Source organism: Caenorhabditis elegans, chromosome IV (assembly GCF_000002985.6).
Source record: "Caenorhabditis elegans chromosome IV".
In the NCBI taxonomy this organism is placed as follows: domain Eukaryota; kingdom Metazoa; phylum Nematoda; class Chromadorea; order Rhabditida; family Rhabditidae; genus Caenorhabditis; species Caenorhabditis elegans.
Window position 1 is genome coordinate 5,053,213 of NC_003282.8, and position 27,463 is coordinate 5,080,675.

General features: G+C 36.3%; 8 protein-coding genes and 28 non-coding genes across 36 annotated transcripts; 17 read left to right on the forward strand and 19 right to left on the reverse strand.

The window, feature by feature from the left end:
• Positions 1-11: 11 nt before the first annotated feature.
• On the reverse strand, positions 12-32 carry 21ur-11232. Its single transcript, NR_053500.1, has one exon.
• Positions 15-35, reverse strand: 21ur-7345. Its single transcript, NR_053501.1, has one exon.
• On the forward strand, positions 31-51 carry 21ur-7133. Its single transcript, NR_053502.1, has one exon.
• A 566-nt stretch (positions 52-617) lies between these two features.
• Positions 618-638, forward strand: 21ur-4729. The gene has a single exon (NR_053503.1).
• Positions 639-760: 122 nt separating this feature from the next.
• 21ur-13617 lies at positions 761-781 on the forward strand. The gene has a single exon (NR_053504.1).
• 21ur-8386 lies at positions 764-784 on the forward strand. Its single transcript, NR_053505.1, has one exon.
• Positions 785-933: 149 nt separating this feature from the next.
• Positions 934-954, reverse strand: 21ur-5979. Its single transcript, NR_053506.1, has one exon.
• Positions 955-2,018: 1,064 nt separating this feature from the next.
• 21ur-13692 lies at positions 2,019-2,039 on the forward strand. Its single transcript, NR_053507.1, has one exon.
• A 379-nt stretch (positions 2,040-2,418) lies between these two features.
• msp-55 (Major sperm protein 55/57) lies at positions 2,419-2,802 on the reverse strand (the record flags this gene model as incomplete). The annotated part of the gene is made up of 1 exon (NM_068310.8): positions 2,419-2,802. One exon carries the CDS (start codon positions 2,800-2,802, stop codon positions 2,419-2,421), a length of 384 nt encoding a protein of 127 aa, NP_500711.1.
• Positions 2,803-3,699: 897 nt separating this feature from the next.
• C09B9.7 (uncharacterized protein) lies at positions 3,700-7,872 on the reverse strand. Its single transcript, NM_001392307.1, has 9 exons — positions 7,762-7,872; positions 7,612-7,689; positions 7,490-7,562; positions 7,360-7,443; positions 7,214-7,309; positions 4,367-6,722; positions 4,005-4,322; positions 3,865-3,957; positions 3,700-3,818 (listed from the first exon to the last, which is right to left on the reverse strand). Exons 2-9 carry the CDS (start codon positions 7,648-7,650, stop codon positions 3,761-3,763), a joined length of 3,117 nt encoding a protein of 1,038 aa, NP_001379642.1. The 5' UTR covers positions 7,651-7,689; positions 7,762-7,872; the 3' UTR covers positions 3,700-3,760.
• On the reverse strand, positions 6,790-6,810 carry 21ur-10651. The gene has a single exon (NR_053508.1).
• Positions 7,873-9,365: 1,493 nt separating the features above from the next.
• msp-57 (Major sperm protein 55/57) lies at positions 9,366-9,749 on the forward strand (the record flags this gene model as incomplete). Its single annotated transcript, NM_068312.7, has 1 exon — positions 9,366-9,749. One exon carries the CDS (start codon positions 9,366-9,368, stop codon positions 9,747-9,749), a length of 384 nt encoding a protein of 127 aa, NP_500713.1.
• Positions 9,750-10,209: 460 nt separating this feature from the next.
• sls-2.13 lies at positions 10,210-10,319 on the reverse strand. Its single transcript, NR_002664.1, has one exon. It is a non-coding gene; the product is annotated as a small nuclear RNA sls-2.13 (small nuclear RNA).
• A 1,146-nt stretch (positions 10,320-11,465) lies between these two features.
• Positions 11,466-11,849, reverse strand: msp-53 (Major sperm protein 19/31/40/45/50/51/53/59/61/65/81/113/142; the record flags this gene model as incomplete). The annotated part of the gene is made up of 1 exon (NM_068313.7): positions 11,466-11,849. The coding sequence occupies one exon, from the start codon at positions 11,847-11,849 to the stop codon at positions 11,466-11,468; it is 384 nt and encodes a 127-aa protein (NP_500714.1).
• A 611-nt stretch (positions 11,850-12,460) lies between these two features.
• Positions 12,461-13,775, reverse strand: ttbk-2.2 (non-specific serine/threonine protein kinase). The gene is made up of 6 exons (NM_068314.5): positions 13,657-13,775; positions 13,359-13,613; positions 13,095-13,313; positions 12,954-13,045; positions 12,677-12,908; positions 12,461-12,629 (listed from the first exon to the last, which is right to left on the reverse strand). Exons 1-6 carry the CDS (start codon positions 13,702-13,704, stop codon positions 12,540-12,542), a joined length of 936 nt encoding a protein of 311 aa, NP_500715.1. The 5' UTR covers positions 13,705-13,775; the 3' UTR covers positions 12,461-12,539.
• A 332-nt stretch (positions 13,776-14,107) lies between these two features.
• On the reverse strand, positions 14,108-15,440 carry R13H9.6 (Protein kinase domain-containing protein). Its single transcript, NM_068315.6, has 3 exons — positions 14,971-15,440; positions 14,514-14,924; positions 14,108-14,463 (listed from the first exon to the last, which is right to left on the reverse strand). Exons 1-3 carry the CDS (start codon positions 15,388-15,390, stop codon positions 14,152-14,154), a joined length of 1,143 nt encoding a protein of 380 aa, NP_500716.1. The 5' UTR covers positions 15,391-15,440; the 3' UTR covers positions 14,108-14,151.
• Positions 15,441-15,632: 192 nt separating this feature from the next.
• Positions 15,633-16,649, forward strand: rmd-6 (Regulator of microtubule dynamics protein 1). The gene is made up of 4 exons (NM_068316.4): positions 15,633-15,670; positions 15,713-15,781; positions 15,871-16,371; positions 16,439-16,649. Exons 1-4 carry the CDS (start codon positions 15,668-15,670, stop codon positions 16,541-16,543), a joined length of 678 nt encoding a protein of 225 aa, NP_500717.1. The 5' UTR covers positions 15,633-15,667; the 3' UTR covers positions 16,544-16,649.
• A 1,031-nt stretch (positions 16,650-17,680) lies between these two features.
• On the forward strand, positions 17,681-19,051 carry C02B10.6 (Protein-tyrosine phosphatase). The gene is made up of 3 exons (NM_068317.3): positions 17,681-18,125; positions 18,179-18,735; positions 18,785-19,051. The coding sequence occupies exons 1-3, from the start codon at positions 17,719-17,721 to the stop codon at positions 19,015-19,017; spliced, it is 1,197 nt and encodes a 398-aa protein (NP_500718.1). The 5' UTR covers positions 17,681-17,718; the 3' UTR covers positions 19,018-19,051.
• A 483-nt stretch (positions 19,052-19,534) lies between these two features.
• On the reverse strand, positions 19,535-19,555 carry 21ur-2058. The gene has a single exon (NR_053509.1).
• A 773-nt stretch (positions 19,556-20,328) lies between these two features.
• Positions 20,329-20,349, forward strand: 21ur-11788. Its single transcript, NR_053510.1, has one exon.
• Positions 20,350-20,744: 395 nt separating this feature from the next.
• C02B10.73 lies at positions 20,745-20,892 on the reverse strand. The gene has a single exon (NR_053511.1). It is a non-coding gene; the product is annotated as an Unclassified non-coding RNA C02B10.73 (non-coding RNA).
• Positions 20,893-21,833: 941 nt separating this feature from the next.
• On the forward strand, positions 21,834-21,854 carry 21ur-13153. Its single transcript, NR_053512.1, has one exon.
• A 375-nt stretch (positions 21,855-22,229) lies between these two features.
• Positions 22,230-22,250, forward strand: 21ur-4280. The gene has a single exon (NR_053513.1).
• Positions 22,251-22,760: 510 nt separating this feature from the next.
• 21ur-4762 lies at positions 22,761-22,781 on the forward strand. The gene has a single exon (NR_053514.1).
• A 523-nt stretch (positions 22,782-23,304) lies between these two features.
• On the forward strand, positions 23,305-23,325 carry 21ur-5783. The gene has a single exon (NR_053515.1).
• A 790-nt stretch (positions 23,326-24,115) lies between these two features.
• Positions 24,116-24,136, reverse strand: 21ur-9197. The gene has a single exon (NR_053516.1).
• Positions 24,137-24,445: 309 nt separating this feature from the next.
• 21ur-9076 lies at positions 24,446-24,466 on the reverse strand. Its single transcript, NR_053517.1, has one exon.
• Positions 24,467-25,187: 721 nt separating this feature from the next.
• 21ur-13854 lies at positions 25,188-25,208 on the forward strand. Its single transcript, NR_053518.1, has one exon.
• Positions 25,209-25,267: 59 nt separating this feature from the next.
• 21ur-506 lies at positions 25,268-25,288 on the forward strand. The gene has a single exon (NR_053519.1).
• On the forward strand, positions 25,269-25,289 carry 21ur-15374. The gene has a single exon (NR_053520.1).
• A 144-nt stretch (positions 25,290-25,433) lies between these two features.
• Positions 25,434-25,454, forward strand: 21ur-2397. Its single transcript, NR_053521.1, has one exon.
• Positions 25,455-26,230: 776 nt separating this feature from the next.
• Positions 26,231-26,251, reverse strand: 21ur-6198. The gene has a single exon (NR_053522.1).
• Positions 26,252-26,438: 187 nt separating this feature from the next.
• On the reverse strand, positions 26,439-26,459 carry 21ur-2481. Its single transcript, NR_053523.1, has one exon.
• Positions 26,440-26,460, reverse strand: 21ur-14120. Its single transcript, NR_053524.1, has one exon.
• A 241-nt stretch (positions 26,461-26,701) lies between these two features.
• 21ur-15620 lies at positions 26,702-26,722 on the reverse strand. Its single transcript, NR_053525.1, has one exon.
• 21ur-778 lies at positions 26,705-26,725 on the reverse strand. The gene has a single exon (NR_053526.1).
• Between the last annotated feature and the right edge of the window lie 738 nt (positions 26,726-27,463).

The following is a 27,463-nucleotide window of genomic DNA, read 5'->3' on the forward strand; positions in this document are numbered from 1 at the left end:
TTATTTATTCCATTTTTGGTCCATTTTTGGTAATAACACCGATCTTTTGATTGATATGTTTTACGGGAGTGCCGAAAGTGTAGGGAAATTGTCATACTTCTAGTTTATTTTTTCAATTATGAATAAGTATTTTTGGAAATAATACTTGCATGAAACAATTGTTGTTTTGATATTTTTTCTTCATTTATTTTTATTTTTCAATTTTTCAGCAGTGAAAATTAATAGAAATTCATTAATTCAAATTTCAAAGCCCTCCAGCCAAAAAAACCAAAAATCCCTCAAAATCTCGAAAAAATGATGGAATAGGTAGTACGAATTGGGGAGGAAAGAGGTCATCAATCCAGCCTTCGAGCTTTTTAGAGCTCTGAGAGCAAAAAATAAATAGGTGGGATAGAAGAGCGGTAAAATGGGGAAGAAAGCGGGAGAAGTGGCAGAAAAAATAAGGTAAACAGGAACTGTATTTGAAACATTTTCTTATAATAACTTTTTTTGCGAATTTTCTAAAGAATTTTCAATTGTTTCAAATTTTGACTGAAAAAGTAACAATAATTATTTCAATCTCAAAAAATTCCCGTTTCAAAACAAGAATAAAGTACACAATTGATTTAGTCTGATAATATGTTGATCGTGTTTAAATAAAGCGTTAAAATGTAAAATGTATGTCTCATTCGTTCTCAGTTCTTCTTTTAGTCCTCTAATTGTAAACAAATGTTTTTCTGTTACTGTTCCTTCATGAGAAGTGCAGACAACTTTCGACTAATAATCCAGCAGAAAGCAAAAAGTTGAGAAAAAAAAACAAATTTTTGTGTTCCGAACAACGACGGACAATTCACGGATTAGAAAAAAAAACCTTCCGAAAAAAACCCTATAAATAGTTATTCATGAACTTACAGGAAATCTAATTTTTTTATTTCATTTTATTCAATGTTAAAGGATAGTCGAGGAGTTTTCAAATTAATACTCAAATTAGTTGTGTTTTATAAAATAAATAAGAAACAATTTTTTTAAAAATTACCATATTGCAAATTTTTTGAAAAAAAGTTTACAAAGTTTATACAATTTCACGAAGGTTGAAAATTATAGGAACTGACAATGATTATTTTCATTGCTTTTTCTTAGAGAATATATTGAACAAAATGACAAGTCCCATATTATCAATCAAAATTCTCAAGAAATAATAAATTTCAAACAAAAAACACTTCATCATTTTCGGGTACAGATTTTCCAAGAAACATGCAACATAAAAGCCCTCCTTGTTCACTAATCCCCTTTCTTTTACTTTTGGAACATGTATGTTCTTAACCGGCGGTGGTATTTGAAACAAAAAGATGTATGTACTACATAATATATCAAAAGGATTAAAATTCAAATATTTTCTGCCGAAAGTGGGGAAAAAGGACCTAAAACTTTTCAAGAGTGAATGGAGAGTAGAATGGGAAAATGAAAAGGTAATAAAAATGCAAGATTCCTGATTGATTTTTCTTTTACCTTTTCTCGAAATATTTCCACCACTCAATTTCTACGTTGCACTTCTACTCTGCATTTGAAGCCCATAAAATCTATTGGTTTTCCCTGACTAGGTTTCGAGGATTAAAACGCTCCTGCCTCGTCTGACAAGAGTATAAAAGTCATAAAAATCATATTAACTTGAGAAAACGAGACTACAGATTTTATAAGTAAAACATTTTTGTAATTGAATGTAAATAAAATTCCAGAAAACACAAATGAATTGTGCGCAACTTTAAATATTTGTATTTAGAGTTAAAAATCATGACTAAGTTTTTTTTTACACATATTGCAGATAGCTTACAGAAGTTTTTCAAGAATTTTCAGACCTCGAAAAAAACTATTCAGGTTTTCCAATAAATTTTTAAAAGTTTTTAGGTGCGATTTCCATAGTTGAAAATTAAAACATGATTTTTTCCGGAAATTTAAACAGAATGAATAAAACAATCTTGCAGAAATTAATGTTTGTTTCAAGTTTTCTTCAAAAAATGCAAATTTCCATCAAAGGCTAGCTTTTCCAATAATTCAAAACAATTTTTGGGGCGAACTATATAATTGAAAACTTAAAAAATTCAGTCAGGAACATTAGAACCTGCAACAAAATCGATACACCAATGTAAAATGTTTGACCGGGCAAATCAAAAATTGAATTGTTCATCTTCAGAAAAATAAATTACGGGAAATTCAAAAATTGAATTGTACAGAATCCTTTTCTTCTTCCCACATATTGTCTTTTTTTTTAAATTTCATCTTCTATCAATAAACTCGTCCTGGGGTTATCCCGATCTGAAGCCACTGTGCACTCTTACAGTTGTACTCAAATTTGATACGTTTTTAAATCTGAAATTTTTAAACAAGAGAAAAAACAACGATCTTTCAAAATTCATTTATTGAATAAGAAAGCACAGGGCTCTATGGGTTGTACTCGATTGGAAGGTTCTTACGACGAACCATACCGTCTCCTTGGAACCATTCACGGCGGAATTGCTTGGCAGCTCCATCCGGGGTGTTGGTCCACTCAACAGTGATACGGTCGTTGTTGGTGTCTTCTTGTCCAAAGGCAAAAGCATCACAGGAAACGGCAAGAAGAACTGCTTCCTTTGGGTCGAGAACTCCACATGGTGGATCAACTCCAAGTCTCTTCATATTGGTGGTCTTGATACCGTATACAATACGGCGAGCCGATGAGTTGATCACCTTGATGTGGTAGGTGTGTTTGTCGTCGTATGGGGCATTGAAGACGATCTTGGTACCCGGCTGGGTTTGGATGTCTCCTGGTGGGACAGATTGGGCCATGGCGACTTGTTGAAGGAGTTATGAGAACTCGCAGTGAAGATTATGACAAAACCTTCTCAATGTATAGCACCCTTCTTATCTCTGTCCTAGATCTAAAAGTTCATCCAAAAATAGGAGATCACGTGAAAATATAAAAATGTTACATTAATTTTTCAAATGAACTGTCAAAACGCACATCGCCCTAGTTATGTATTTGCGTGAAAAATCCTTGCAGTCTTTTTTCATTCGAGCGCGTTTGCTTTTCATTTATTTTTCAACGTAAAAATTTATTTACTTGGACTTGTGAGCAGATTTCTGGTTTTTCTCCGTATCGAAACATATTTTTCGATTTTGCAGATCTAACTTAAATACATTTATGACGTCACCGATGTGTTAAATACATGTTTTTATGTATTTTAATACAGCTGTGACGTAACTTTCTACACTTTTTAATTTTCCGACATTACTTGAATAAACCCATTAGTGATTTTAAATAAGAAGGATATTATTACTTTCCGGAACCATTTGAAAAATTGTTTCTGCTAATGTAAGATTGCAATCATTTTGAAATGCACTGCTGTACTAGAATTGTTCTGAAATTTTCTTTTTCTAGAAGTTCTGTGTCTAAAAGTTCCCGGAACAATTTATAACAACCAAACATTTTTTGAATTATCCAAACTTTTTCAAAAGTTTCTCTGAGTTATGTATTTATATTGAATTTCTATATATTGAATTTCTATATATTTCTTATATTTCTTATATTGAATTTCTTCTAGAAACTTCTGGAACGTTATAGGTTTTCAGCCATACTAAGTTGCCCGATAACCGATAGACAAGAAAAACAAGAAAAAATCTCAGTCCAGATTCCGGACTTAACTCAAGATTCTACTTACTTCTGTAACCCAATAATTTTGAAACATTCCAGAAATAAATATTTATTTTGAAAATGGAAAAAAAAGTTCTCCTTTCGATAGTTCAACTATACAACATACTGACTCTGAACGTCCTTATCATTTCCAACCATCAGCATTGTGCTCCTGAAATTGTTTTTTTTTTATTTTAAACCTGAAAAATGTGTCTTACTTTTCAAACTTCGATGGTGTTGCAGCCGGAGCCGTGCCAGTTCCCATGATACCAAAATACTCACTGCGAACGCCTCGCAATCCATTTTCAGTTCTGAAATTGTAATTGTTAGAAGTTCTGAAACAAAGAATAAAACTGACTTCAGCGGTGATGCAGTTGGAGTTCCGTTTTTAGGAAGACTTCCGGGATCCGAAATGGTCTCTGGGAAGTACTGGGAAATTGGGCCTGACTTTTCCTGCTTCTTTCCGACTCCGTTCATCTTGCTTTTCTTCTCCCTCCTTTCTAACTCCTCCAATTGCTTTCTGATTTTATCAGCCATTTCCTGTTCGAACTCATCTCTGCGAATACTCAATTCTCTTGATTTTGCGTCTTGTTTCTTCTTTTGATAGAATACGTATGCAATGAACGCGATCAGAGCAAGAAGAAGCGTTGTCACAATTGATAAGATGATATGAAGGCTGAAATAGGGAAAACTAAAAACGATGGAAACTACAAAACTCACATTGTAATTCCGCAATCTTCCGAACCGCTAATAACGATTTTACTGCTCTTCTCTTGAGTTGCAACGAATTGTCTCAAAACCTTGTGGAACGACTGGAATGCTATCGGAGCTTCTTTGAAATGAGCAGCACGCTTCGCGAATTTAAGATTCAACAATGCAATCTTGTTGAGGATGTCCTTAGCGACAATAAGCTCAATCTTGGTCTCTACTCCAGCTCTTTTTCTTCTTCCAGTTTGTGAATACGAGCTAATCAATGTATTGAGTGCTTTGGACTTTTCCGATGCACTGATGATCACATCCGGATATGTGACCAAACCGTTCAGAGGAGCACTGTAGTTGGCAAGTGAACTGAACTTCCGCACATCGATCTTGGTGACAAAACGTTTTGCTTCCTCGATCACAGTTCCCAGTGAGTCAATTTCCTCCGCGTGGCGGCGGCCCCATTGCCTTTCAAGCTTCTTCCTGTCATCGGCTATCTGAACTTTAGAAATCTCCTCGCTGACAACTGAACCGACATCTTTGAGCTGACTGATTGCAGATTCCAGTTCCACAAGACCATAGACACTATGAAGAGCACTCGTTGAATATTGAATTGCATCAGGTTGTTGTAAGGATTGAGCCATCTTGTTCAACTCTAGTGTTGCATTTGATTCAGCATTCTTCATTTTCACGGGGATCGAGCTAATGGTGGCCAGTTCCTTGGAGAACTCCGAAAATTGAAAAGCTGCTACTTCAAATGGTTCGATCTCATCTGCATTGACCGTTTGGAGTTTTCGCATAACACCAATTCCTGTTATTAGCTTCTCAGTGTCACTTGACATTCTTTGAAAACATTCAAAAACTTTATTCTCCTTTTCCGCGAACTTCTTGAATCTTTCCATATCGGTTTTGTGTACAGAATCGGCATTTGGCAAAAGTTCGTGAATAAATGTTTTGATGTTCATATCGTTGAATATCGTTTGAATGCCAGCAACACGGTTCTCGAAACTTTTCAGCAATCCACCTCTTTCAAGCTTCTTGCGCACTCCTGGAATCTCCTTGAGAGTTTGTTCTTCATCGCCGAGGTTAGTAAACTTTAACAATTTTTGAACCTTTCGACCTTCCGATTTCAGCGCTGCCATATCCAACTTAGCCAACTTGATCGAAATTTCCGACATTCCGAGGATAGATTTTTGTACGCTTTTGACATAATCAATCAAGTTAACTCCTGGCTCACGGTGATCATATCTTAAAACTGGGTGAATATGTTCACACTGCAGTAGAAAATCGACTAGATAATGCTCAACATCCTTCGACATCGGGGAATATGAGGACATCGTTGTGACAAATGATTGAAAGTAACCAAGCGACCGAGACAGTGCATTTGGCCGTACTGACATTAACTTATCGTTTACAGTTTCCAGATGATCAGAAGCTTTTATTAGAGGCTGCAATCCAGATGTGATACTTGCCAAATGTTCTTCACTGACATTCAGTACTTTGCCAAGCCACGGGTCTCGAGACTCTCTTTCTAAGTGTTTGGAGCTCAAAATTCCACGAAAAAAACCAATCGAATGCTTTTTGAACTGATCAGACTCCACACTATTTACTAGTTCCAGAATCTGATTGACATCACTCATGGCTTCATCGGTAGTTAATCCAATCACAGTTTCTAGAGTTCCTCTGATCATTTGGGGTGTATCGACTCCAATCTCAAGAGAGTAATTCTCTCGCCGAGCCATCAGATCAACCATTCGTTCGAGTGATCTAAACATTTCTGTGCCGTGAGCTAGCAATCCATACATCTTCAGTGTCTTTTCTTTGTTGATTTTTTTCAACTTTTCCAGATCTTTGACCATTAACTCAATATCGGACGACAAATACTTATAATCGTAGTAAGGCGCTGTGTCCCGATTCAACAATATGTTCGCAAGTGATTGTGAAACGGGATTATCTCTTATACTGGCGTCACTGAATGGTTCGTAGTCGTATTTTTTGTCCTTCACTTCCTTAATTTTCGCAAAGTATGTATCGAGTTTTGATTGCTCGATAACATCGTCAAGATCTATTGAGTCCTTCCGAATCTGGTCCAAGCCAAGAATTTCAATTTCCATTCTCTTAAGCTTATCAGTGACTTTTTGATCCTGCAGAACTTGATTCTTCAGAAAATCCTTCAGCTTACTCGCCCAGGCATTGACTTTGTCCAATTTGAAGTTGACGATTTCGGCCACGCTGGATGTTCCCAAGTTGAGAAGCTCTTCAACCGCCGCATCCATCGAAATCTTTCCGTCCATCAGTCCAGCTTGGAGAGTGATCCCATTGGATACGTGAGCGATAACCTTGATGCGTTCCAAGTAGTCAGCGGAGTTGACTGTTGCTGAAAATTTGATTATATTGCAAGAGGATTGGTTTTTTTAGATGACTAATTTATCCACTATCGGCTATTTTTCAGCATTGATGGGACAATAATTAAAGCATAATCACTACATTTTACAAATTTTTTGAAAAGGTAACTTGCCTACGTGCCTACGTGCCTACGTGTCTACGTGCCTACGTGCCTACGTGCCTACGTGCCTACGTGCCTACGTGCCTACGTGCCTACGTGCCTACGTGCCTACGTGCCTACGTGCCTACGTGCCTACGTGCCTACGTGCCTACGTTCCTACGTGCCTACGTGCCTACGTGCCTACGTGCCTACGTTCCTACGTGCCTACGTGCCTACGTGCCTTAGTGCCTAAAGAACTAGAAAATTAAATAATTTTTAAAAATTAAAAAAAAAACGAAAATGTGTTTTTACGTGAACCTAATTTAAATTTGATTCTAAATCCTTTCATTTCTAAACTTTTTCGCCACGTTTCGTTAACATACCTGAAGTTTTGAAATTGCTGGCATAATTCAAGTGAAGGTCTCGAAGATTGTGAGGTGGAGCTGTGGCAGGGTCCGAATCAGGAGAACTTGAGGAACCTTGAAAGAAACAAGTTTTTACATTATTGGGACGGTTTTGTGCAACTTACTTTGGGCAGTATCACTCTTTTTAAGCTTATCAGAAGCTTTTTTGGTTGCTCGCGATTTGGGCAAGGTTGGGTGGTTGGAGGATTCTGGAAAAGTTGATTAATTTATAGACGGTAGCTCTTCACAGCATACCTTGTCCGATGACGGGGGGGCATGTCCTGGGTGTCTGGGGTGTCGAAAGATCCATTAAGGTCCGGGAAGTGCACTGTAACAAATTTAAAGTTACTCTCGGAAACTGGACCAAAAATAACTACCTTTTTCAGTGGGAATTGAGTCCTGCGAAGCACTTGCATTTTTGAAGAATATTTGAGCGTTGAGGGGCAGCAATAGCGCTGAAATACAACTCATTAGTTCTAAAAGATAAATCTGAAAGCTGAAAAATCCTGTGAAAAATAAATACTCACCAATGAAAATTATCGAAACCACTCGCATCTTGCTTCAGTGGTTTTAATCGAATAAAAATCGATATAAGCGTTTTCTCAATTGAATCCGTTCGATGGAAGACGAAGATGATCGGTTGAAAACTGGTACTGATTGTTTGAACTATCGATTGATATGATGGTAGGGGGGAAGGTTATAACACGTTGGGGTCACGTGAAGATTGAGAAAATTGAAAACGATTTATAAGTGGGAGAGGTTACGTGAAAATTAGAAAAAAAATGAATTACTTAATTCATTTTCACATTTATTCACTTCAATACCACGCTTTTAAAATAATTTAATTTTGATAGTTTTTCACTTTCGCAGGCTAGACTTGGGATTGAAAGTCGCAGGTCAGATGGACTTTATAGAGCTCATCAAAAAATGACATTACATACAACCACTGAAAAAAGCATACTTGTCGAGGAAAACAGTAAAAGCTAATTATTCATATATTTATTCACAAAAGTACATATGAGTACATACAATCAGTAAAAGTGCCTGGTTTTTCAAGAAAAATATTTCGGAAAATCTAGTTCAGTTAGCCGTATAAAAACTTCATACCAGAAACCTAGAAGTTTAAAAAGCTTTATGGTAGCTTCGGAAACAATGTCGAAACTTTACTATTCTTAATTATTAATCTCATATCGGAAATACGCAGTGTTAAAATTTGCCCTAGAAAACTAGACGCAGAAACGAATACTGTCACTTGGCCTACACCAGGGATGTGCGGCAAATTTGCCGAATTTGCCGAGCTCGGCAAATTTCGGAATTTGCCGCACACATCAAAAATTGGACAATACAATTTTTACCAACACTATTGATTTCGACCCCAAAAAAATTAGTAAAATGGCACAAAATTGAGTTATTTTGATGCTTAAAAAGACACACTACACGGAACTTATTCAGAAACCAGATTTCTGTTCAGAATCCAGTAGTTTTGTTGCTCCAAATAACATCAAAAAGTATCAAAATTTTCGGAGTTTGTTAAGCACGGAAAATTTGCCAAATTTGCCGTGCTCGGTGAATATTGGAAAAAGAGATTTGCCGAATTTGCCGACTGAAAATTTGCGGCTTGAAATTGTCGACTGATTAAAAATCTGGACAATGAATGAATCAGCTAAATTTTCATATTAGATTTCAATGAAATTCAATTACAAATTTCTGAATTTCCAAAAAGAAAATAAAAATTTTGGATCACACACATACAAATTTTGGATCACACACAATCATCTTAAAAACTAAATTAATTTTTAGAGGAAACAATTAGACTGGACTGGAGCCAAATCAAATTTCATTTCCAATTAGCGCTCCTGTATACAAATCAAGGAAACGAGGTCATTCTTCACTACTTTGCGATCCGGAAATTTGCTCGTAAACATTTTATAATTTTTTAAAAATCTTTTTGACACGTTGCGTTTTGACAGTTCATTTGAAAAATTAATGTAACATTTTTATATATTCACGTGATCTCCTACTTTTGGATGAACTTTTAGATCTAGGACAGAGATAAAAAGGATGCTATAAATTGAGAAGGTTTTGTCATAATCTTCACTGCGAGTTCTCATAACTCCTTCAACAAATCGCCATGGCCCAATCTGTCCCACCAGGAGACATCCAAACCCAGCCGGGTACCAAGATTGTGTTCAATGCCCCATACGACGACAAGCACACCTACCACATCAAGGTGATCAACTCATCGGCTCGCCGTATTGTATACGGTATCAAGACCACCAATATGAAGAGACTTGGAGTTGATCCACCATGTGGAGTTCTCGACCCAAAGGAAGCAGTTCTTCTTGCCGTTTCCTGTGATGCTTTTGCCTTTGGACAGGAGGATACCAACAACGATCGTATCACTGTTGAGTGGACCAACACCCCGGATGGAGCTGCCAAGCAATTCCGCCGTGAATGGTTCCAAGGAGACGGTATGGTTCGTCGCAAGAACCTCCCAATCGAGTACAACCCATAGAGCTCTGTGCCGTTTTTTCAATAAATGAATTTTGAAAGATTGTTGATTTTTCTCTTGTTTATAATTTTCAGATTTAAAAACGTATCAAATTTGAGTACAACCCAAAGAAGGCTTGATAAGAAGGTTCATTTTATTTTAATAAAGTTTCTTTGAGGAATTGATGTGTTATTTGTAACTCTGTGTTTGCATCTTTTGCAACACACGACATGTTTCATCCGTTTCTAGAAAGTAGAGAGCTGTAGCTATTTACCTCATTCGTTTTCAAAGTGTTGGAAGTTACGGCAATACGGCTGTTAATTACCCAAAGTTTTACGGTTGGGTAATGCAAAATTGCTTAATTAAACTATAAAACTTTGGGTAATTGACAGGAATCAATCCACCTCCACTGTCACCATGGAAATATATTCTCGAAACGATTTTTTAGGATCGTATGCACAGAGAAAAAATATACAGTATTGTTTTTGCTTCATCGGATATCCCCGAAGGAGTCGTTCCAAAAATTATTGTCATTCAACACAATCTTTCGAAAGGTCGAAATTATTGCTAACCTCAATTAACTGGGTTAAAACCAATTTGGACAACGAAAGAACTAAACATGTATTACTGTGTATACCGACAGTCTGCGGGTTTCGTCAGCCACAAAGTTTTATGTGTAAAATAGGAGGAGAGATGTAGAGAAGATGAAACGAGAAACAAAGGAAGCTAGTTTTTTTTGTTGGAAAAGTGCAAATAGTTTTTATTCGAGAAGAGAATAGAGAGAATATAACACAAGGAAAAAGTGGCGCAGTGGAAAATGTCTGTTTCATCTTCTTTTTTTTGAAAAATAAAAAATCAGAAGAAATACACAAAAATACACAGTAGAAAGGGATCACATTTTACCATCATGACGGCTAATCAAATACCCGTTGGGTACGAGAAAAGCGAGTGAAGAAGCTGATGAGAGGCAAGAAATTCAAAACGTCTGAAAGTTAAAAAAAAACTCTTATTTAAATAACTGTATGAATATTCTCGCGTCAACTGTGTTCCTTAAAAAAAATTGGGTATTTGTTTACAATTATTATTGCTACAAAATTTTCAGATCGATGTTTGCCCACTTCAAAATGCTTAGAAATTTCGAGGTGACATTCTATTAAGGTCCTCTTGCAAATATAATAGGTTTCATTCGGAAGTCCGAGGACAAGCTGAAAGACTTCCCTTATTAATAATTGCAAACTTCAACATCAGGAAAACTGGTAAATAAATTGTTTATAACTTTTGAAAAATGTTGATAGTGGAGTCAAATTTATTGGATAAATTTTAAATCATTAAATTTTGAATGCGTGTGGCTAATGTAGAACCCAAAGCCTGTTAGATGTCATCGAGTCAAGAGTTTTGAACTCCTTAAACATTTTTGAAAAATAACTATTACATCACAAACCAACTTTAGAAAAAATCCATCGTGTTTGCCGTAACTTCCAATACGGTGAAGCTACAGCTCTCTGTAACTGTCTAAAAACGGATGAAACATGTCGTGTGTTGCGAAAGATGCAAACACAGAGTTACAAATAACACATCAATTCCTCAAAAAAGCTTTATTAAAATAAAAAGTGAGCCTTCTTATCAAGCCTTCTTTCGGTTGTACTCAAATTTGATACGTTTTTAAATCTGAAATTTTTAAACAAGAGAAAAAACAACGATCTTTCAAAAATCATTTATTGAGAAAGATAGCACAGGGCTCTATGGGTTGTACTCGATTGGGAGGTTCTTACGACGAACCATACCGTCTCCTTGGAACCATTCACGGCGGAATTGCTTGGCAGCTCCATCCGGGGTGTTGGTCCACTCAACAGTGATACGATCGTTGTTGGTGTCTTCTTGTCCAAAGGCGAAAGCATCACAGGAAACGGCAAGAAGAACTGCTTCCTTTGGGTCGAGAACTCCACATGGTGGATCAACTCCAAGTCTCTTCATATTGGTGGTCTTGATACCGTATCCAATACGGCGAGCCGATGAGTTTATCACCTTGATGTGGTAGGTGTGCTTGTCGTCGTATGGGGCATTGAACACAATCTTGGTACCCGGCTGGGTTTGGATGTCTCCTGGTGGGACAGATTGGGCCATGGCGATTTGTTGAAGGAGTTATGAGAACTCGCAGTGAAGATTATGGCAAAACCTTCTCAATTTATAGCACCCTTCTTATCTCTGTCCTAGATCTGAAAGTTCATCCAAAAATAGGAGATCACGCGAATATATAAAAATTTTACATTAATTTTTCAAATGAACTCAAAACGGGACGTGGCAAAATGATTTTTAAAAAATTATAAAATGTTTACGAGCAAATTTCCGGATCGCAACGTAGTGAAGAATGACTTCCTACCCCTGATTTGTATACAGGAGCGCTAATTGGAAAATAAACTTGATTCGGTTCCAGTCCAGTCTGATTGTTTTGTTCGAAAATTAGTTAGTTCTCAAGATGATCCAAACTGTCCAAAATCCAAAACATCCAAAACAAAGACTTTTCCAAAACCACATACTTCGGCAAATTTATTAGTTATTAAAGTAAAATTTCTTCCAATTTGGACTATTATGATGTAGTGATAAATCCTGATGACAATCTTTTCGAAGTTTTTATGCAAGATGTAATTTTAATCAAATTCCTATAACTATTAACTGAAATTATACTATTTCAGCAAGGAATTTGTCGATTTGTACATACAATAACAATAACACAATAATAACCTCGACATTTATAAAACCATTTATTCAAATCAATCAAAGGAGTTCTATGGGACTCTTTATGCGACAACCAACTTATTTCACCATGTAGTTGAGCGGCATTCCTGGCTCCCAGTCATACGGGTATTCGGGCTTTCCGCAGTTGGCCAAGGCTTGCTTCATCAACTGAAAACGTGTTTGTTATCAAAAATATTACTATAAGTTCAACTAACTCTATAGCAATCTGCATAGTTTGGATCGGCAAAGTAGTCCCAGCTATCAACCATCTTCATAATTTCCTTCAACTCGTTGGCTGGGCACGGGAAGACAAACATCTTTTCTGGAGTATTGCGGATCGTTTGCTTGGCTTGTCCAACTGCGTTCATGTCGGTGATCTCTTTCCATGGAACACGTCCAACAGTCAGCTCAACTTGCATGTAGAGCCAAACCTCCACGTCATCTTTTCTGAAGTTTTATCGTGTTCTAAAGGTCTGAAAATTATCAAATTACCTTCCAAGCTCCTGATTCTTATGGCAAGCGATTGGCGCATAGCGAACAGTTCCACGGAATCCGGCGGCAGCTCTTGGTTTGCGGATCACTCCCTGAAAATGAAAAATTAGTATAATCTTAAAATGTTTGGAATCTCTTTACATTGTTGTCCGTGAACTTGCGAGCCATTCCGAAGTCGAGGATATAAACTTTACGAAGTTCATTTAACTCGGCACGGCCAATCGTATAGTTTCCGGGCTTCACGTCACGGTGCAGGTATCCAATGTTGTGGAGATCCTCAAGAGCTTCCAAGGATTGGATTCCGACACTGAGAGAACAGGCCAGACTCAAACATTGTTGAGCGGTTCCCTTGCGAAGATCCTAGAATGAAAACTATTGTTTATGAAAATAAAAACTCGTATTTACCTGCAAAGACTTTCCGACAAGCGTCATTACAACATAGTTGAAACTGCCATATCTTCCTTTGTCTTCAATCTTGCAAAAGTGACGACTTCCTCTCTTTGTCAGCTCTCCGAGCACCAACACTTCCATTTTGAGCACCTGCATTGCCTCAGAGATTCCCTCGACTTTCAGTGCATACTTTCCAGTTGCATCCGTGCACAAATAGACGGCTCCACAGCCTCCTTCTCCCAGCTTCTTTGTAATCGACCATCTTTCAACCTGTAAGATGAAGATAGTAATCAGTTACTGAATACCTTCTTACCATAGATCCCGGAGGAAGTTCCACGAGTGGCGGTGGCGGTGCTGTCATTGTTACGATAAAACTTGTCGACAATAAAGCAAGTTATCGAAAAAGACGGGAATAAATAATTAAGACTGAATAGTTTGTGATAGGATAAAGATAACATCTTCACGTGGCGTTTCCACTTCACGTTTTCAGTTTTCTATTTTATTTTTACGTATTTTTGGAATTGAATTGAAAATCAAAAACAACAAGATTTTTTCAAATTAAGATTATTTGCAGCCAAGTTCTGCACCAAATTCTCGCGCAAGACCGTATCGGTTAGTCGGCATTTTGGAAAGCTTGACAAAAATCTGGATAAAAAATATTCGGCGCGAGCCGAGAGTCAATAGACGCCAGAAATTAGTCTCAAGTCGACTGATCTTTAGAAATGTACTCTACTTGCAAAAAACATCATCAGTAACAGTTAGTTCTACAATAAAACTTTATTTCACAATCAATAAAAGGTCATTTAGTTCAATTTTTGGAACTTGTTCTCTCCTTATTCGGTGAACCACTAGTCTTCTTTTTCCCCTTTCTCGTCTCATCACTTTGGTCCTTCTCCTTCGCATTTCTTTTCGAGAAATCCTTTGTCGATGCGCCACCCTCAACTTCCAGATCGATCACTTTACCATCACCAGGCTGCTCAATGGGACCCATATACGGAGTTTCGGGATCCCAATCCAGTGGATCAGCATCCTTGATCTTATTAGCATTGGCAGCATGCTGGACACAGAAGTAAATGAATTTGTAGTCAGGGACTGCGTAGTATCCAAGAGTATCCAAGTACTGAAAACAATATATCGTTTAAATATGGCTAAAGAAAAGTAAATGCAAACCTTCAGAATTCTGGTAAACTCTTTCTTCGGGCACAAGAAGAGAAAGTCGTCCAGAATATCCGGTTTTGTACGGAGATCTTGTTTGTATTGCAGAACCTTCTCTCGATCGTGAGCCTTCAACTTGCGCCACGGCAAACCTCCAGAAGTCCATTCGACAACCATGTAGAGCCAGGATTCAATGTCATCTTTTCGTGATTGATCTTGCTGGAGCATCGAAGCCAATGGAGCATATCGAGTAGTTCCACGGAATGGTGCAGTTGTACGGGCTGCTCGAAGATCTTTTCCCTCAGCTCGCTTCACGTACTCCCTGCAGAGACCAAAGTCAAGCATGAAGATGACGTGATGCTCGTTGGATTCCTTTCGTCCGGCGGCAAAGTTCCCCGGCTTGATGTCACGGTGAAGGTAGCCGAACTGAAAAAAAAAAACTTAATGCTAGAATAATTGAGTTCAAACTCACACTGTGCAAGTGTTCAATGGATACAAGACACTGTGACGCTGCTTTCAACGAGGTGCCCATTGTGAATTTTCCATCGCCACGATCCTGTCTCAGGTCCCAAAGATTCTTCCCGATGAGCTTCATCACAATGAAATTGAAACGATCCTTGACGTTAGCTCGATCCAGTACAGTAGAAAAGTGTCTACTTTTGATCTGAGTTGCACCTTTCATCACATTGCAATCCATCAGAAGAACCTTCTTTCCAGCAGTCGCCTTCTCACACTTTATCGCAAACTTCTCCATATCGCTGAGGCGGAGTACAGAGTATACGGCTCCATATCCGCCTTTACCGAGTAATGCGATCACTTTGTATTTGTCCTTTTTTGTTTTGAACATTTCGTCTTCTTTTGGAAGTACATCATCCGTTTCATCCGATGACATCATCTTTCTCGATTCGACGGCGTTTAAATGTTTCGATAAATTTTCAAACTGATTTGAAACTGAACTTTTTGAGCTACGTGGACATTTTCTTATCTGATTTATTTAATTGGAACACGTTTATATTTAATTTCCAAGAAAAATGTCGAAGTATCAAATTTCAAAAAAACGTGGCCCCCCTATTCCCTAATAATTGCAACGTGCTCTGCCATCGACTCCTCCCCCTCTTGCACTTCCACAACAATTATTTTCCGCTGTTAATCAGTACCGATCAACCACCATGGTAAGTTTACTCCGATCTTCAAATGTTTAAGCTCTTTTTCAGAGTTTTGATGAAATTGACAAGACCTTCGGAACCAAGAACCGCGATCAAGGATATGATTTGCTCAAAGCGGTAAGTTTCAGACATGAAATATATACAATAGAGAATATAGTATCATTTTTGAAGAATGTGCTATTGAGACTTGAATTTTCTATTTTCAGCGTCTCGACAAAGGTGATCGTTCGGTGGAAGTCTTGTGGAGACTTGCTCAAGTAATTCATGAGAAGTCTGCATGTGTTCCAAAAGCTCAACGTAAGGCAAGTGTCACCGAAGGACTCAAGTTTGCTGAAGAAGCTGTCCAGAAGGATCCAAACCATTTCAAGGCGCTGAAGTGGAATGCTGTGTTGACTGGACAAGCAACCGAATATATGGCAACGAAAGAAAAGTTGGAATGCAGTAAGAAGTTCAAGGAATTGCTCGACAAAGCTCTTGCTAAGGAGCCAAAGGATACGGCTCTCCTCCATTTGCGTGGCCGTTACAAGTACTCGGTGGCATCTCTGACATGGCTTGAGAAGAAGCTTGCTGCCACGTTCTATCAGCAACCACCATCACATTCCTATGAAGAGGCCAACGAGGATTTCCTTGCTGCTTATAAGGTCAATCCAAAATGGATGGAGAACACATTTTATGTGTCCAAATGCTACGTAGCAATTAAAGACAAGGTACGGAAGATAGATACGTGTAACATTATCCCCATGCAAGCTTCTCAAAAATCTTTGATAATTCCAGAACAACGCTCGCAAGTACCTTACCGAAGTGTGTGACATCGAACCGTATTCCGACGCTGAACAAGAGTTTGCCGATGATGCGAAGCAGATGTTGTCTAAGCTTTAAGTTTATTCAGTTTCCACACGAGAAATCTAGCCAGAACATTTAAATAGCATCCACAAATGCGTTCTCGTATTGTAGAAATGTAAAGAATAAAAAGTTTGAAAAATGTATCTGTTTACTGGATTTACAATCAAAGAAACCGAATTATTCCGGAGAGCCCATGGATAACCTTTTCCACTTTTGAATTTATAATATTTAGTTTAATTTTTAATATTCTCTCCGTAGCAAATGTCCAAAATATTCGGGAATAGCCAACATCGTGGAAAATGTTGAACTTGCTGAACAGAAACCTATAATAGCTGAAAACTATTTTATTCCATATTCATCAATACATTGCTCTGACATTCTTGTACTTCAGAAATAAAAGACGAAGTAATAGAATGTACAATAGATATACGAAGCAATTTTTCGGGGTATCTAATGTCTGTCTGACCCAAATACTTAATATAGGTATATGAAACAACTCCTAATGTTTTATATGCCTGAAGTTCTGTTTTTCTGATTGAAATGGAAGCGTCTGGCACCTAGAAAAATGTTGTAATTAAATTATGAAAGCCCTTAAAATTTGGAACAAGTCCCCGACGAAACATTTTCAAAAAAGTTCATTATAAGTCAGATATTAATTTTTAAAGTTATGCAAAAAATAAATCTCTCTAGGCTTGTCTCCTATAATAAATTTGGAACTAGCATCTCCCGTTCCGCATGTTGCAAATTTAAAACCACCGTCCGAAAACTGGGCGCATACTTTTGTCTCTAACATTGCTGTACCTGCATTTTTTATTTCTTTTTTTTTTCAAAATATGTAAAAATATTTTGTCTCTCTTATTATCTAAATAGTTGTTTTGTTTGTTTTTGTCTTTTAGGAGAAATTTTAAGTAAAACACCGACATCTCAATGACCAATTTTAAAGACAAAAATAAAGAGAAATCGCTTAGATATAATTTTATGTTAATTATGTGTAATATTAATTATGTTTGAATTTTTCCTATTTTTTTTTTCAAATATAAAATAAGAGTTTCATTTCTCAAAAGTTCATAACCTCACGTGCCCCCCCCCCCCCCCCCTCATGCCACGTCATCGATCAGATAAGAAGCTTCGTATAAATAATGTGAAATTGTTCACAAATCATCAGTTCTCAATCAAGCAGCAATTGTTTAGCAAGCTAATCAACTGAAGCGATGAACGTTGCAAACAATAATTGCGGACAAATGCTGAGCGATTCTTCGGAATCATCGGAGCCACCAAGAGCCCAAGCTGGGGCAGTTTTCGGGAAGAAGGATAAGGGGAAGAAGGCCGATACGAAGAAGAAGAATACGGCGACGGAGGGCTCGAAGCGTGTGAAGAAGGAGAAAAAGAAGGATGACGGTGAAGCGGCCAAAGGTGATCCGACAAACAAAACCAACATGACACCTGCTCCACCACAGACCCATCCGATTGTCGAGCAGTGGGTGCTCAGAGCACTGGATGTTGGAGTTGACAAGCTTCGTGAGGAATTCCGTGGATTGGCAAAATACACGAGACCCGACATGACTCAGGTCATGTTCAATGCCAATCAGTCTCCGGACATTGCCATCACGAAGAATCGGTAAGTTGTTTTTTTTCACACTTTACAAGTCAATCATGAACACACTTTTTCAGTTACCAAGATGTCCCGTGCCAAGACCAAAGTGCGGTAAAGCTGGATCAACCATCTCCGTGCAACTACATCCATGCAAACTACGTCGGATGCCCCATGATCCCAGAAAAGCGTTTCATCTGCGCCCAGGGACCACTTGACCAAACGATCGATGAATTCTGGTGGATGGTCATTCAAAACAAGGTCGAGCAGATTGTCATGCTTTGCAAGACCGTCGAGATGGGAAAGCTCAAATGCGCTCAGTACTGGCCAGCTGCTCAAGGCGAAAAGCTTACTCTGAAGAGTGGTTGTGTCGTGGAGAACGTGTCGGGCTCGAAGCCAATGGAGAGGGACCCGGAGATTCAGATCACTATGCTCAACCTTACTTATAGTGGTGGTCAGACGATGTCCGTTCGTCATCTTCAATGGACTGAGTGGCCGGATCGTGGAGTCCCACCTTGTAAGCTAACAAGCTTGGAGCTGCTTTCCGCAATCCGCGGATCCAAGGTTCCAATCGTCGTGCACTGTTCTGCCGGGATTGGGCGTACCGGGACCATCGTCGCCATCGAATACATTCTTGGTGAGTTTTGAACAATGTTAGTTTTTAATAAAAATTTCTATAATTTCAGAGAAGATCGCCGAGAACAAGCCGTGCCCTCCGATGCCTGAGCTTGTGAAGGCACTCCGTGATCAAAGGGCCTTCTCAATCCAGAACGATGTCCAGTACCTCTTCATTCACCGTGTCATGCTCAACTACTTCCTCGAGAAGTACAAGGAAAAGTATGCGGCTTTGCTGACAGCGGAAAATGTGGCCAAGTACGACAAGTTTATCAAGGATTACAATGCAGCGGTTGGACAATAATTGAACTTAGATTTGAAATAAATGTTTTGTATTGATAAAATGTGTTAGTTTTTGAGATTATCCAAAGTATCAAGTAGCCATCAGATCTGGACAAGAAATAGATACGTTATTTGGTAATATTTTCTGCGGTTTTTGAGAGTCGAGAAAGTATTAAACCGGACATTTGGCATTAGGAATATTTAGATAAGGAGTGCCGCACAACCATTGCTTCTCCAACAACCTTAATTTTACTTTTTATGGGAAAAATTGAAAATTTTCCATAAACAGTCTAGTTGCGTTTTAAAGTCCAAAAAACATATTTTTCCTCCTTTTTCTTCCTAATTTTCAACTGAAAATGTGTTTTCTCTCGGTTTTCATTCAAATCAAATAAATAAGCACTTAAACTGATCACATGGACAATGCCTACAAACTCAAGGCGCCTGATTTTTGAATTTGTTGCTCTATGAAGTTTTTCTTTTTTTCTTCCGAAATCCACGCCGCCGTCCATGATCTCAATTACAACTACATGCTCTGTTAGGTCAAAATAGTCGCCGTGTGAATAGTTTTATTCTAAATTTCATTTACCGATAACATTTTCCTGAAACAGTAAAATTTGAATTTAAAAAAATAACGCAAGATAATTAAAAACTGTTGGGTTTTCATTCAATTTTTTTTCTTTTTTTTCTGTTTAGTTGCTATTTTTGATCTGAGCGATTTTTTCAAAAAGATGGAACAATATTCGTTTTGATTTTCCTATCACTTAGCATTTTCTATTATCTTGCCGACCATGTAGACACCTTTATAAAGTGTGAAGTTTGGGGAAGAAGATAGCTGAATTTGGATTTTTTGTAATTATACTGTAGGTATACTGTAAATATTCAAATTTTATTATTTTTTAGGTTTACTAACTGAGAATTCGTACTTTATACTTCACAATTCCGCTGAAAGCTTTCTATTTTTCGGGCATTCAAATTTAAAAAAAATAATGTTTCAGTCTGACATCAAGAGATTGTAGTCAATTGATCTTCAGACCGTTCCGAAGAAATGTTCTTCATTCCAATTTTTAGTCATTTTTTAACGTTTCGTTTATTCAAAACTATAAAACAAAATGTTAAATTCATACAACCGTTTTAATTTAGAACTTTTCAATGTGTAAAACACTCCAGCAGTGTTTATGTAATTTTTTGATAAAAAACACTCTTAAACCACCTTTTCTCATCGTTTTTTCAAACTTTCAAGTTTTCTCACATTAATTTAGCAACTTTTAAAAAAATCAATTTTTGACTGTTTCAGTTTTCTTTTAAGCAACTGTAGGCATTCTCATGATTTTATGGTTTCTTAAATAATGTCATAACTATTCTTGGTTTACTGCAGGAAAAAACAGCAAGTGTGTATGTTTTATTCTAAATTTCATTTACTGATAACATTTTTTTGAAACAGTAAAATTTGAATTTAATAAAATAACACAAGATAATTAAATACTATTGGGTTTTCATTCAAATTTTGAAACAAAGAAAAATATGTATCGGGCAGACCAATTCAATTAACAAACGTTACATATTTCAAGCCGTCCCACAATGATTACCCCTGCCTCCTCGTCTCCCAGTTTTTTGAACTCTACATCTCCTGCCAAATAAATAATTTTTCTGGATGAAACTAAGAAGCTAAAAAGGTTTTATGCCTCCAATGTGTTTTCTCGTGTTTTTCTCCAAGTTCTCAACATCTCTTATTCCAAAATCACCTCCACCTGTCCGCAATTCATCACAAATAATTAATCGTGTCATCGTCTTTTCGATGTTCTTCCACTGTGTCTTCTCACAACTTGGGTGGCAGAAGATACATGAAAACAAAAAATATGAAAAAAAAAATGCGGAAAAAAGAGAAAGAGACAGAAAAAGATATTTCGCTGGCGGAAAAAAGGCCTTGTGAAGCCGCGTCCTTCATGCATATCGCGAGAAAAATATTTAGATGACCTCCAGGTATATACAGGGTGTGGGCCTGAAAAAAAACAGATCTTTTTTTTTCTAAACAGATCTTTTTTTTTCTGAGCCACGTTTTTTTCTGTTTACGCCTACCTCACGCCTACACATTTTTATGATAAATTTGAAAAACCCAGAAAATGTCAGGTGCTGTTGGGCGTTTTCGGGGAACTTTTTTGTGATAATTTTTTTTATTATAAAAATTAAGGATGTTAATTTCAAACGAAAATTGCAAAATTATCAAAATTGGAAACAAAACAACAAAATTTCAAAAGAAAATAGTACCTTTTCCAGAACAGCTTTTTTCTTTTAAATTCTGTTTTTTAAATACGTTTTCACAAGAACCTAGACCTCGTTTTGACCTGATTTATTCCACCTGAAGTAATCATCGTTTCTTTTTTCTGGCAGTTACCGCACAAATTGTCTCTTCCGAAATCTGCCCCGCCGTCCATGATCTCAATTACAACTACACGCTCTGTTAGGTCAAAATAGTCCAATTTCCTGTTTTGTTTTTTTTCTATTCAGTTGCTATTTTTGATCTGAGCGATCTTTTCAAAAAAAAAGATCATTATTCATTTTGAGTTTCCTATCACTTGGCATTTTCTATTATCTTGCCGACGATATAGACACCTTTATAAAGTGGGAAGTATTGAGAAGAAGCTGGTTGTAATTAGCTGAATTTGCTTTTTTTGTAATTATACTGTAGAAGTAGATTTTTAAATTCTATTCATTGTTAGGTTTGCTAATGGATTTATTGAACACAAATTGTTTTACAATTTCTTTAAAAGTTGTCCAAATTATTTTTTAAAAATCTGTTTCAGATTGAACCTAATTTTCCAAAATTCCGATTGTTGATTCTGTCAAGGCACAAATAGAAAATTTAAATTTTACTACTATTTTCTAATTTTTCCAACTTTTCTGAAGCTGCATTTTTTTATACCAATTGTTAGTCATTTTTTAATTTTGTTGTATTCAAAACTATGAAACAAAACGTTAAGTTCATACAACCGTTTCAATTTAGAACTTTTTTACAGTGTGAATAATACTCCAGCAGTGTCTATGTAATATGTTTGAAGAAAAAACACTTCTAAAACACCTTTCTCCCTTCGTGTTTTTTTTTTCAGATTTTTGAGTTTTTCCCACAAGAATTTAAAATAACAAACTATCTCAATTTAGAAAGAAAGTTGTTTTTTTTTCAATTTTTGACTGTTTCAGTTTTCTTTTAAGATAATCTTAAGTTTTTTATTTTCTTAATCATGAGCGAATTTAGGCAGCCAAATATTTAAATTTAAAAAACAACAATTTTATATTCTGTAAACTGAAATTTAATGTAAATTTGTGGAATGCTTATTCGAAATAAGCCATTTAACATTTTTTGCATTTTTCTACTTTTTAAAATATTTGATCTACATAAACGTTTCATGTTTACTCGGGAGATTTCTCAAAACCAATTTGAAGATTGTACTTATCTTACGAATTTCTGCTGTTTCAATTTGTTTTCAAGTAAACATCCTGTATATTACCACCAATTTTCGTAATTTAAATTAATTCAATTTTTCAAATTTTTCGAACACAGTGCTTGAAAAAATTTAAAAAAAAACATTTAAAACAGTTTTGTTAACTTTTCTGAAGTTGAACTTCCTTAAGCCATTTTTAGTCATTTTTCAAAGCTTTTTGCATGCTCACCCCAAGATTTTCCAACACCAGTTGGAAAATTGTAATTATTTCAAAATTTTCTGCTGTTTCAAATTGTTCTCAAGTTAATTTCCTGAATACTGTTCTTAATAACATTATGCTTTCTGCAATTTCTGGTTACATTAATTTTAAAAAAACGTCACTGTTTCAGAAGGTTTGTTTAAATTATTTTACAGTTTCAATTTGTTTTCAAGTGTTTTCACTTTGTTTCTTTACCAATTTTTCCACCTATGTACATATATTTAGTAAATTTCTTTCAATGTAAAATTCATCTAAATTAATTTTCTAGAGTAATCCATTTTATTTTCCTTCGACCTTTTCGAAAACAAGAAACTTCTGCTCTTCCAAAGCCAAACAATTCATTAAATTTATAGTACATCCCTTGTCCTTTCCAAATTTCTCTCTTGAGCCCAATTTCTGGCACCTTTTGGTGAAATGGCGGCTTCCTTCAAAGGGTGCACTGCGATAAATGAGCATCGGATATTTATATTTCCAATAGCGCTCTTTTCAAGATTTTTTAGCGGATTTTCTCCATGATTTTTTTTCTTTTGTTTGTGTTTTACTAGGGGATACGTTTACCAAATTTTCCAGTTTATCATTCTTGATATAAAACAATGAATTATGTATTTGATAATCCATTTATTGATAATGGGAAAATTAATGGAAAATGCATGTATTAAATAATTTTGGGATAAATTTATTTTTGTCGAATACCGATTCCAACTCAATTGCACACATGTGCCTTCTCCCTTCCTTCCTAATTTTTATCTGACGTCATTCTAAAGGTCAGTGTCCCAGAAAGCACACCTGTCTCTCGTATAGCATTGTTGGTACAGCGACATCTTTGTGTGTGTGTGTATTTATTCCAATATTTCCGGAGAAGCGAACCCCTCTCTGTGTTGCTCAATGAGCATTGCACCCAATCGATCTTCTTGGCTGCCAATAAACTTGTCGTAATACACACACAACTGACACAATTGTGCGGTGATAGTGTATAAGTGTGAGGATGAAAAAAGATATGATGGAAAATTAGAGAAAGAGCAAAAGTTATGATGATCTTTTCTGTTATTCTTTGGCTTCTGGAGTGTGGTAAAAAATATGTTTCTGAAGTTCCATAGAAACAGTTTTTTTTCAAATAATTTGTGGATTTTCAATGTTTACTTGAGCAGAACAAATTTTGAAATTCTGGCGAAAGTTTTAGAGCAAAAAATGAAAATTTTCGCCATAACAAAAATTAACTTGGTTCAGAAGTTCGCTAAACTCAAGGCATTGATTAAAACAACACAAAAAATTTTCGGTTGAAAAAAGCTGTACCCTTAGGATAATGCTGGTTGCAAACCAAATCTTTCCAAAGTTTGGTCTAAACTTCTGAACCAAACTAATATTTTTGGATAACAAAAACCAAAAAATTGTTACGAAAAATAATTATTTTGAATAGGTTATTTAAAGCACCAACCTGACGATTATTAATTTGCATGCTGGTGGTATAAATATAAAAATTTACTTGAAACAGTAAAATTTTATTAAGTATACATACTTGTATGAATGCAGAATGCAGAATAATGATTGAAAATTAAACAAGGAGCAAGTATTATATGTGATATTGTTTTGTTTTTTTTTTATTTCAGAAATACGCTGGAATAATTAGTAACTTTTCAAAATTTAATTAGTTTTTGCTCTCGCAATATATGTGGCCAAATGTTTTTGAACCGGTTACTTGAATAATGACATACACTTCAATCAAAGTTTGAAAAGTAGTATTTTCAATTTTTTGGCAAATCTAACTACGAGCAAAAGTTCAGAGGCATATTGTTTTTGTTTATACAAGTTAACTGAAACATTTTTATGGAATCTCTGATGTTCGCAGATCTTTTATCTTTTCATTTCAAACATTTTTTTTTAGCTCTTTTTACTTTTTAGCCTTTGTTTTCCACACCAAATGAACAAATCTAGAAAACTTGACGCATGTAGTGATTATTATAAAATCGTGGCGAGACCCAATCAGAAAACAACGTGTGCCTTTAAACTGACATGTAACAATTGCGCTAAGTTACAATAATAACCCACTAAAATGTAGTTACCTCTAGGGAACTATACTTGTTGTGAGCATGAAACCAAGTGAGTCATACATAGTACACTCTACTGCCTATTCCACCTTCGTCCAAATGATGACATCACCCACCAACACCCTAACACTGGTGGACACACTATTTCTCATTTCGTTGACCGTATTGGCAACTAGCCAAGGTCTCAAGGAGAGAGGGAAGGGGTCGAAGATATGTGTCTGCGTCTAAATGTCCTCTCTAACAGTGTCCATTGCCTACCCCCAGTTACACACCAATCACCATTGGGTCCCTCGCTTTTCTTCTCTTTTCACTCTCGATCTCTTTGCATGAAGAAGAACTAATATGCTCGGATTGAGTGGTCAAAAAGTTCTTTATTCAATCACCTTAGATTTTTTTAATCTTTACAGTTTCAAATGCCGTTTCTCAAATTTACAGCTGTTTCCTATCCTAATTTTCTTAACTCCATGCTTCTCAAAATATATATGCAGTTTCAAAATTTTTTTTTGAAACGTTTGAAACGATTGCTTACAGTTACGCTGGATCTATCAAAATGTCTCAACTATTCTAATCCAGCATGTAGGCAGTAACAAATTTTGAAAAAGAAGCCCAAGAAAAGGAAAAATTCGATTTCTTCAAAATTTTCAATTTTTACTGTTTCTTGAAACGCATATAATTTTTTCCCACATATTGCTATCATTGCGGTAAACTTTCAGCAACATTTAAATTTAAAAGTTAAATTGTCGTTTTTCAAAAGTCGTTCTCTTTTTTCTATAAAGTTTTGCGGTCATTTGTGACACAAAATGAAGAAAAGAAACCGAAACGTTTACATCCAATTATCGACTGATGATTTATACATAATTGTTCGTCCAAGTCATTTCTTCTTTCATTCTCCCCTTCATCATTTTCCGAAGAATATTCTCGTAATTTTATTTTGATTCCTCGAAAAGAAACTGCCGAAAACAACTTTTCTATCTATCCATTCGCCCGAAAAAACAATTCTTGGAGACTTCATGTTCGAATGAAATGCTCCGAGAGTTTGGGTGCCCCGAGATGAAATAGTGTGGAACGTTGAGAAACTCAGACACAGATATCGGACGACACAAATTAGCATCTCAGTGAAGGGATAGAGAGAGGACACTCACATAAACAGATGGCAGATGTTTGGTACACTTTGTGTGAGCATATATAGGTTCCCCTTATGCTTTCTATTTTTGGGGCAAGCAATGTGCATCTCTTATTTGATTTGAAAAAGCTCAGAAATGCAAGAATTACTTTTGAGAACTAATTTTTTATTAGAATTTTGAAACTGTGAAAATGTTTTCAATAATAGTGCAAAAAGAAACATATAGAAAAACCCATTTATTACAAAGTAAGAATTCAGTAGCCACTCGATTTAAAGACTCTGTGAAACTGAAAAAATTCAGAACTTTTTAAATTTTCACTGACTATTATTTCGAAAATTAATATCAATTGTAAGAATATTTTTTTTGTAAAAATGCCAGTTTACACTTGAGATCAAAGACAATATCTTTCGCTTACGTATAACACCTTCTTGAAACAGTGAACAAGTTTTTTTTATTGTTTATATTTTTTTGCTTCCCTAATGCTCATTTCTCGGTTCTCTCAGTTCTTCTTGTTTCTGTCAAAAGTTTTTAGAATCAATACGTTGAGAATACAACTGAGATAAAAATTCCCAAAGTAGAGAAATGCGAGAGAACTTTAAATAATAAAAAAATACTAAAACCGCATATAAGACCTACTTGAAACAGTGGAAAATTTTGGCCGTTTTTTTCCTATTTCTTGCCTCTCCTGGGCTCTAACTTAATTGCTCATATCTCGGTAGTTCTTTTTACTATTACAAGTTTTTCACAATTAAAAATTTCAGCACTATTTGAGCATATTTTATGTGCTGCACGTTGTTTAAAGAAAATCAAGACAACTGAGAATTTTTGCAATAATAGAGTTTTAGTCGACTTTTCTGAATCGTCACTGACTACAGACCTTTCGCTTAGTTATAACACCTACTTGAAACAGTAATAAAGTTGCCGTTTTTTCCCATTTTCCATCGCATGATATGAACAATAAATTTATATCAATCCTTCCCAAATTTCAATAAATATCCCAACACATCCGTAATTTCATGGCCAATCTCCACCACATCCCCCTAAATTTACACTCCCTCTTCTCAACTCGCATATCGGTATCAAAACGGAGATGTTCTTTTCTCCATCTCTCTTTTTTCCATAGGCCTCCACTTCTCAGCAGCATTATTTCTAAAATTCAAGGACGAACAGTTCTCTGATTTGAGACGCAGACTTTTATAAGATATATATATATATATATATGAACCACAGTCTCTCTGTTTCTCGATTTTTACGCGTTGCTTCCAAAAACTTTTGGTGGTGATGGACTGCACTCGCTGTCCAATTGACTACTAATTGGGTGAATGTTGGGGATTTCATTTAAAAATAGGTAGGAGTAGGCTCTTAAACGGCCTGCCTGCCTTTTGCCTACTACCTTGGTAGGTAAATAGGCAGGCGAGCACTTTGTAGAAAAAACCTGCAATTTTAGACGTAGGTCGCATGTCAGGCAACTCTTGTAGGCCTGCAGGCAACTGTTTCAATTCGCCAAACTCCGAACTCAGAATTTCAAGTCAAAGCGCGGCAGGCAATGCTTACAGACCTACGCCTACTTTGTCGTAGGCCTAGGTGAGTAGGCGTAGACCGT

Excerpts from the sequence above, each read along its gene's own strand:
- C09B9.7 (NM_001392307.1), bottom strand. The coding sequence starts at position 7,650 with ATGCAAGTGCTTCGCAGGACTCAATTCCCACTGAAAAAG. Across the intron at positions 3,958-4,004 it reads CCAACTGCATCACCGCTGAA|AACTGAAAATGGATTGCGAG; the intron begins GTCAGTTTTATT and ends TTACAATTTCAG. Across the intron at positions 3,819-3,864 it reads ACACCATCGAAGTTTGAAAA|GAGCACAATGCTGATGGTTG; the intron begins GTAAGACACATT and ends AAACAATTTCAG.
- ttbk-2.2 (NM_068314.5), bottom strand. The coding sequence starts at position 13,704 with ATGACAGCACCGCCACCGCCACTCGTGGAACTTCCTCCGGGATCTATG. Across the intron at positions 13,314-13,358 it reads TTGTCGGAAAGTCTTTGCAG|GATCTTCGCAAGGGAACCGC; the intron begins GTAAATACGAGT and ends TTTTCATTCTAG. Across the intron at positions 12,630-12,676 it reads ACTATGCAGATTGCTATAGA|TTGATGAAGCAAGCCTTGGC; the intron begins GTTAGTTGAACT and ends ACACGTTTTCAG.
- R13H9.6 (NM_068315.6), bottom strand. The coding sequence starts at position 15,390 with ATGTCATCGGATGAAACGGATGATGTACTTCCAAAAGAAGACGAAATG. Across the intron at positions 14,925-14,970 it reads CCATTGAACACTTGCACAGT|TTCGGCTACCTTCACCGTGA; the intron begins GTGAGTTTGAAC and ends TTTTTTTTTCAG. Across the intron at positions 14,464-14,513 it reads AGTTTACCAGAATTCTGAAG|TACTTGGATACTCTTGGATA; the intron begins GTTTGCATTTAC and ends TATTGTTTTCAG.
- rmd-6 (NM_068316.4), top strand. Across the intron at positions 15,782-15,870 it reads GATATGATTTGCTCAAAGCG|CGTCTCGACAAAGGTGATCG; the intron begins GTAAGTTTCAGA and ends TTCTATTTTCAG. Across the intron at positions 16,372-16,438 it reads ACGTAGCAATTAAAGACAAG|AACAACGCTCGCAAGTACCT; the intron begins GTACGGAAGATA and ends TGATAATTCCAG.
- C02B10.6 (NM_068317.3), top strand. The coding sequence starts at position 17,719 with ATGAACGTTGCAAACAATAATTGCGGACAAATGCTGAGCGATTCTTCG. Across the intron at positions 18,126-18,178 it reads ATTGCCATCACGAAGAATCG|TTACCAAGATGTCCCGTGCC; the intron begins GTAAGTTGTTTT and ends ACACTTTTTCAG. Across the intron at positions 18,736-18,784 it reads CGCCATCGAATACATTCTTG|AGAAGATCGCCGAGAACAAG; the intron begins GTGAGTTTTGAA and ends CTATAATTTCAG.